The sequence below is a fragment of the Acanthochromis polyacanthus genome, chromosome 23, assembly GCF_021347895.1.
Source record: "Acanthochromis polyacanthus isolate Apoly-LR-REF ecotype Palm Island chromosome 23, KAUST_Apoly_ChrSc, whole genome shotgun sequence".
In the NCBI taxonomy this organism is placed as follows: Eukaryota; Metazoa; Chordata; class Actinopteri; family Pomacentridae; genus Acanthochromis; species Acanthochromis polyacanthus.
In genome coordinates this window covers 15,697,103-15,705,107 of record NC_067135.1, presented here as the reverse complement: position 1 = coordinate 15,705,107, position 8,005 = coordinate 15,697,103, and the positions used below count along the sequence as shown (strand labels likewise).

General features: G+C 41.0%; 1 protein-coding gene across 1 annotated transcript in view; it reads right to left on the bottom strand.

The window, feature by feature from the left end:
* Positions 1–2,348: 2,348 nt before the first annotated feature.
* Positions 2,349–8,005, bottom strand: part of rbpjb (recombination signal binding protein for immunoglobulin kappa J region b) — a 48,096-nt gene continuing 42,439 nt past the window's right edge. The window contains exons 7-11 of the mRNA XM_022204424.2: positions 6,994–7,106; positions 5,288–5,428; positions 5,019–5,174; positions 4,782–4,885; positions 2,349–3,124 (exon numbers count right to left, since the gene is read on the bottom strand). Coding sequence (XP_022060116.1) covers positions 2,800–3,124; positions 4,782–4,885; positions 5,019–5,174; positions 5,288–5,428; positions 6,994–7,106 — 839 coding nt within the window. The 3' untranslated portion in view covers positions 2,349–2,799. The remainder of the gene's footprint in view (positions 3,125–4,781; positions 4,886–5,018; positions 5,175–5,287; positions 5,429–6,993; positions 7,107–8,005) is intronic.

Below are 8,005 nucleotides of genomic sequence, written 5' to 3'. Positions count from 1 at the left end.
TAGGTTAAAAAGTCGCTGAATTTAGAGCTAGAAGAAATAGAAAAAACACTCAAGTTAAAAATCAGTTTAAGATTTTTGTGACCTCCATCCTGCACAGTAAAGGGTTCAGGTTGACCTGCAGCTCGTTGCCAGAGTTGAAGAATATTCAGGGTTTTAGATGCTACACTGCTGCTGCAGCACCTTCAACTCCTCCATGATTCCAGGGCAGACAGGAAGTGGCCTTTTGAAAAATAAAATAAAAGGGGGAAAAAAAACTCCCAGGCCAACCCAGGCAGCACGGGCAATAATGCACTTTTCTTATTTTGTTTTTCGACATAAGACAAGGGGAAACTTTGTACCAATAATTTAAAAAATATCAATATTACAATATAAAACATTTAACATTAATGACAAACAGTTGGGCAAGAATGGCGAAATGGGAGCATAACTTAATAATTTTCTTTTTACACCAAAGGGGTTGCAAGCGAATCCTTTTTTGTTCCTATTTCAAGGGTCTGTGTGTCAGAAAACGTTGAAATACTTCATTAAGCAGACATTCAAGTTACAGTATCATTGTTCTTCCCGGAAGTGTTTACAGTTATACTGTAATATTAAGATCACAAGTATTGCCTTTGAATGTTTCTCCACAATTGTCAGACATTTGGATTCTGGCGGAAGACAGAAAAACCCAATGAAAGCTGTTTAGTTTTTCTTGGACAGGAGCTGGAACACTCTTTAAAATGGAGCGAGTCTGACTCATTATTCCATTACAGCGACTACATATGAAAGTCACACACACACGCGCGCACACACACATTTGCTGGCTGGTGAACTAGTGCTCAGGCGGACAAAAATCATGAAATGACCTGTACAATATTGCTGTTATGTTTGGAAATGCACATATTCAATAATACACATTTAGAAGGCCTTTATACTCCTACAGGAGACGCAGTCGCCATGAAACATGTATGAGTGTAACCTCTTGGACAGTGAGTTCACAATGTACACACCGTAAACCACAGGACAATTAAAAAAATACAAAACAGAACAGAAAAGAAGGCTGAAATGAACTTAAACTGCTTGTGAGACATTGTACCAAAAGTGAGAAGGTGCCGGGCACCGCATGAGAATAAAACAACTGGGTTATTGTACTTGTACACCAAGAATGAAGGCTGAGAGATCCTTCTGGAAGGCTGCTTTGCATGAAAAGGTGGTTCCAGAGCCGCAGCAACGAGCTCTAAACAGCGGAGCTCCTGTGATAAGAAGCGAGGCATCAGCTTGCTTTTGTGCTATGCACAGGTTCTTCCAAGGTGAGTAAACAGCAGATAAGAAAAAGGTGAATTTTTCTAGGCTTTTTTTTTCTTGTAATTGAAGTTTGCAGTAAGGCCACATCAAATTGAAAAGTGTCCATCTTTTTTTAGAAAACCGCTGGAGATAAATGCCACCAGAACCACAGCACACACTGGAAGACACCTTGCTAGGTGCAGTTTTGAGACACTACATTGTTTGATACGTTAGCAGTGACGGATGGAGCGACAGATAGAGGATATTAGATATGTGACAGGTTTAACTGTGTATACAGTAAGAATATACAGTACTAAGGCTATCCTTTTAAGTCAATGACTACGCTTATTACATTAGTTTGAAAATGGCAAACTGACTTATTTTTGTTACCATGGAAGTCTAAGTTTTTTCACGGATTCTGCAAATGTTGCTATGGCTCCATGTGAGATGTACTGATGTGTATACTTTCCAGGAGACATAGCGCACATAGAGTATTGCAGGCAAGGCAGAGGCGTTGCTTAAAGCTTTTCTTTTAAAGACTTCATAAAAACCAATGATAAAAAATAGGCCCTCTGAGGTTATTCCCCAATTAAAAATAATTAAAAAAAACAACAGAAAAAAACAACCTTCGCTTATGTAAATAAACAAACCAGACTTCAGATTTTCCCCAACAGAAAAAGAGAGAGTATCAAAACAAACAAACAAAAGAATCAATCCAAAGACTGAAAAGCAGGCGTTTGTAGTAAGGTCGCAATAACATACAGGTTGGGATTTTGGACCTCAAAGGGGGAAAACAAAGCCCAAGCTCAGAGGAAGAATAGAAACTATTTGGTAACAAAAGTGTACTATATGTTTAATACAAAAAAGGTATGGAGAAAAATGTACCTTTACTAAAGCTTATACAAGATCCTTGGTCCATAAAAACTATGTTATCATCACGTTTTATGTGTGTCCCTCTGCATCCTGGCGCTCCCTCCAACAACAATACATCCACGCCCCTTTAGGATTCTGCAAATTAATGCAAAACAACACGGAAACAAAAGGAAGAGTTATAAAACAAGAGGAGGGAGGGCGGGGTCGGGGGGGGGGGGGGGGGGGAGCAGGGGCAGCGCAAAAATATACTTTCCTTTCGAGACATCTTTTTTGTACACAGTGGATGTATTGTTGTTGTGGTTTCCATTCTCACAGCTGTAGAAAGGTGCTGGTGCTCTGAGCCTGCAGGAACTTCACTCATTCCAAACACCAGAACTGGACAGGCAGGTCCCTAAAGTAACCACAGGAGAGGAGGGGGGCACGTCAAGGAGCACTTCTGCTTATTTCCTGTCGGTTGACAACTTTGTGATGCCGCTCCTTCAGATCTCCCCTGTGTTTGCTCCTTTGTCCCACCGATTTTTTTCCATTTCAGCTTCTTTGTATCCAAAATTTATACGCAGCACTTTAGAGTGAGACAGTTTTTGTTTATCTCCTATAGTCTTTATATACCCCATGGTATATTTGCTCTCAAGGCATAATGTATTGAGTGGGCCCCTGTGTGCGTTAGGAGACCACAGCTGCGGCGGTGGAGGATGAGGATGTGACTCCTGCGTTGGAGGTGCTGTTGGTGCCGTAGACACCGGAGCCGGGCTCCTGGCTGCTGTTGCTGAGCAGGCTGGAGTTTCCGGCCCGCAGGATGGCCCCGGCGGCGCTGCAGTGCGGCCTCGGACCGGGCTCCGGCGTGTAGGTGAAGGTCAGTGTGGTGGAGTAGATGATGCCGTCGTTCCTCACCAGCGTGACGGGCACCTGGACGGGCTGCCGCACCCAGCGCCAGCCCTCACGGAAGGCGGAGATGTCGGGCACCACGCACAGCATGCTCTCCGCACACCTGCAGGGTGTTTGATGGGAAAGAGGAAACAAAGCAACGTTGTCAGAGTGAACAGATTTATAGTCTGCGTTTAATTTGAGATCATTTTAAGGAGCTTCTGGTCTGTTTGTACATGAGGATGTCTGTTCTTTACAAAAGTCATGCCCAGACTTCACAACAGCTCCAAATGAACCCTCATTTACGGGCACCAAAAAATATTGCTTCCTTGTATGAAAAAAAAAAAAGTTTCCCCTAAAAGTTTTATTTAAGAAAAAAAAAATCCACCAAATGTGGCTGGAAAATTGTTTTAAGTTTTTTTTTTTTTAAAAAGGGGGAAAAACTTCTTTAAAAAAATCCTTGAAATATCTAAAGTGATTACATATATATCAGTAAAATGTCTAATATATTCTTTAAGAACATTCACCAAAAAAATCAGCCAAAATCCAGCAAACTTCTTTGGATTTCGGTTTATTTTTTGTGAATGCACTTTTAACATTTCTTTATTCCACCAAAAAATGTTCAGAGGTTTCCTAAAAATGTTGAAAATGTGGAAACCAGAAGTTTCACTGAGAATTTTTTTTTCTTCACATTTTCAAACTTTAAAATGGGTCAATTTTGACCCACAGGTCAACATGAGGGTTAAAAACTCTATGTACAGTGTTTGTAATGTTAATATTTCGAATATACTTTATTTGTTATTTGTGTCATTTTTTTCCCCAAATACCGGACAAATGGGGGCTGCAGTTGAAATACTAGTGTTGCCATGAAAAGTTAGTTATTTTTAAAAATAGTTTTGGCACAATATTGCTCTAATTAACAGTAATGTTTTCTTTAATTACTGGAAAGCTCCAGTACAAGTTGCTTTTAAATATAAGACGTTGAAATGTATTCATTTCAATGATATACGTTTGTGCAGCGGCATGGAAATCATAGAATTTCAGTGGTATTGGCACAGAAGACCAAATTTCTTGTATCATGACATCCACAGATCTCACACTGTGTGAAAGGAAAAGATCTGTTGCCAAATGTCACATCCATCCACCCATCCATCCATCCATCCATCCATCCACCCATCCATCCATCCATCCACCCATCCATGGTGGGTGACACTTTTCAACACAAAAAGTAATCACTATAAAATTAACATGACAGACATGAATTCTACAACAACGCAACACTTGAGCATGCTGGCCTTTTCAAAGTTGTGGTCAATCTGAAACACAATAACCACTGTACTGCAGCTTTGATGGGCACAAATGTACTGCAACATATGATTTACCACCAACTAATCACTGAAGCTGAGATAAGCATTTATTTCTTAGATTGTTAAATTGTGTTATTCAGTCAGTGCAGTTTTAGAAGGCCTTTTCAGTACTAATTCATGTCACAATCACAGTCATTACATTTAAAGTCTCACCATTTTGTGTGAGTCTAAGATCTAATAACTCCTCAAACCACTTGTAAAGGACTATCTCCTGCCTCTTTTGTGAAAAGGAAAAAAAGAGATGTTCTGGCCACAATGATTCCAGTGGATATCATTTGTCTGGGAAATGGGACCTGGTAAATTATCGTGTGCATAAAAAGCAGCAGAGAGGTGAGGAAGAAACACAATACGCTGTGATTAATTGGCCGACACCTAAGACTACTCCCAAAAAATGAAACTGCAGCAAAGACCCACCTGTACATGGTTTCCGCCTCAACGTCTCCGAACCAGACCCGCAGATTTGGAGTGAAGTTCTGTCCTGTCAGCTCCAGCATGGCGACGTCTCCACCGCCGTTCAGCTGCAGACAAAGAGGATGATCAAGTGAGATGAAAGCGCAAAACCTGCAGTGTGGCAGCATTTAGGGAGGTGGTACAACAAAGCTGAAATCTCCTGCTGGAGTCTGTGTATCTAAATAATGTCTCTCTGCGTACCTGTAAGCTCTCTACCACAGGCACAGGGGTGACAGGCGAGTGGACAGGGCCCATGCCCTCGTAGAAAGTGTATTCGGCCTTGTCTGTGCTGATGATTGTCCAGGAGGCGCCATCGTTGATCATCTCCTTGTTTGGTTCTTTTGGGCATGGAGTGGCCTAGCAGAAGAGGAAGAAAAAGAGGCATGATGCACCCTGACTTACCCATCTTCATACAGGTACTCTATCATGAAACTACGTGCAGAAACAGCAGACATAAAAGCAACACTGACTTGAAACTGGATGATCCTTTCTTGGGAAAGGCACAGGTACATGCGTTCTGTGTCCTTCAAGTAGAAGGCACACTTGTGGAGCTGGGAGACTGGGTCATCGGCGTCCAGCAGCGCCGTCTGCTTGTCCACCTTTCGGATGATCTGAAAGGCAAAGAGAGGAAGATTAGCCAACTGGAGGTGAGATGGAATAATGGAGAGAAGATACAGAGAAGGATAGAAAAACAGGAATAACAGAAGTTTAAGGAAATTGCAGAAAACATGGTAGAAATTGAGGAAAGTGGTAAAAAAAAATTACCATGATTTGAATTTGAAGCAGAGGGAAATGAGGGAATATAAAATTACAGGACATGAAAGTGGTAGAAAAAAGGTGACCTTTATATTATCACCTGTTTAACAATTTGGGAAACAAGTTTATTTGATTTCTTCTTAAAAGTGACAGGAGAGCACAAGACTGAAACCTTGTTTGTTTCATTTGCATAAAGACAAAGATGAAGAGCACCAAGGTGCCGCTGAATGGAGACCAAGAAATTCAACCACACATTGCAAATTCTCAGAATGTTAAACTATTTCTAGTTAAAGAGCAACTTGCAGGGTGAATTTGTGTCTGTAAATGTATAACTTTCTGGCTGAAAATGTATAATTTTTTGTAAGAAAAGTTGATCTATGATTTTATACATTTTCTAAGACACAAAGTTGGACATTCCAGTGAAAAAGCAGGAATTTTCTTTTACATTGTGTAACATCATGCCTCACATGGGCGCCGTCTCTTGGCGACTGCAGTGGCACAGAATCTAATCAGCTGTAACTTAGCAACTTGGTCGTTTTTGCTAATTGCGTGGCATTTCACAATTTTTCATCTTGCTTATCTAACGCGCAGACTACACAAACTTCAGCTGGCCAGGCCATTCACAACATTTCCTAAGAATGGAGCTGCTTTCGTGCCTGGGCTACTTGTGCGCAGGTGAAGAGTGCAGTGCCAATTTTTAAAGAGGAGGACTATGATCTAGAGATACACTGCAGTTCCAAATAGGATGTCTAAAGCAGAACCATGTGAGATGGACAGCCAGTATGGTTCTCTGATAGCTGTGTCAGTTCCAACATCAGCAGCAGCTTCTGGTTGTGATGCTGGCAAGAGCGACATGATACAAATCCGTCAGATTCAGGACGATGAAAACATGAACTGTGCACTGTAAGTCGTTTCCAAACTTCTAAATTAGTGAGCTCTCTCCCACCTTTTTCTGTCTCTCAAAAGTGAAAGCTGTGTTATAAGTGATAGCAAAAGTAATAATATTGTGCTGTAATAAATTAGCTAAAGTTATTAAACAATGGTCATTCAGCAAGACATCTGCTCTACTCTCCACCGGTTCCTCTTAAACCACAAATGCATTTTTCGTAGACGGATGTTATTTCTATAATTCTATGTTAATGTTATTGTAGAGCAGTTATGCACATCTTTCTTTCAAAAATCTATTTCCTTCTTTATTTTCAATTGAATGAATTTGACATAACACCTCATTTATCTATTGAACCCAAAATATTGATCCATTCCTTTAAATTCTTGCAATTTCTATCTCCCGGTGATTTGTCATTGTATTTTCTTAGCTGCTGCCTAATGAATCGGTATCCCCGTTACATACATAGATGAAACATTGTAACCTATTTGGCTTATTATCGTCTCTGTCCCACTCAAATTATGTAATAGTTACCAGTCTGGGCAGGGCCATGCCAGTGACAGAGCAAACCAGCTTGACTGTCTGTCCATAGTGGATGTAACCGTCTCTCACAGTGAACTCTTCTCCTTCTGACTCCTCATCATCCACTGGAAACACAGAATAAGAGAGAAAAAAAGCATCAGTGCTGCAACCAAACACCCACGAGCCTCATTGCTTTTCAAACACTATAACCCACTGCCATTCAGTCAATCATTCCTTTGTCAGTGATGAATCAGCTGTGTGATTACTATAATAAAGTGTGGAGTTACATCTGTAAGAAAGCATTCAGAGAGCACAGCACCCCGTAAAAGCTGTTCATTCCCCCATAAGGAATTGTCAGAAATGCAGCATTTATGTTTAGAAATGCAGCATTTATTTATCAGTTTGTGATGATCAGAAATCACGGCAACATAGAATGTGGCTGTTTAATATAAATGTACCCACAAACAAAATGACCTTTCGCTGAACGTGTTATGCATTTGTACGTTATGTACGGATACCGAATCTCGTGACCTGAATATGGAGAGGGCGGTGGGAATTGATGGGACGAAGTGTCATCTCAGATCTTCCCTGAAAATTTCATCCAAATCCGTTTTTGAGTAATGTTGCTAACAGACAAACGTCATCACATAAAGCCATTTCTTGGCATAGTAATGAACAGAAACAGACGTATGACAAGGAAGTGACAAGCTGATAAACTTCATTAGATTTTCTTCACTTTTCTAATGGGGCGGCATGGCTCAGTGGGTAGAGTGGCCGTCTTGTAACTGGAAGGTTGCCGGTTCGATCCTCGGCCCGTTGAGCTCATGTCGAGGTGTCTCTGAGCAAGACACCTAACCCGTAATTGCTCCTGGTGGGTCATGGTTAGCGCCTTGCATAGCAGCTTCCGCCATCAGTGTGTGAATGTGACGTATCATGTAAAGCGCTTTGGATAAAAGCGCTATAGAAATACAACTTTTTTTTTCCCTCACACTGGACTTCCCTACAGTCATTTTTTTTCCACTGC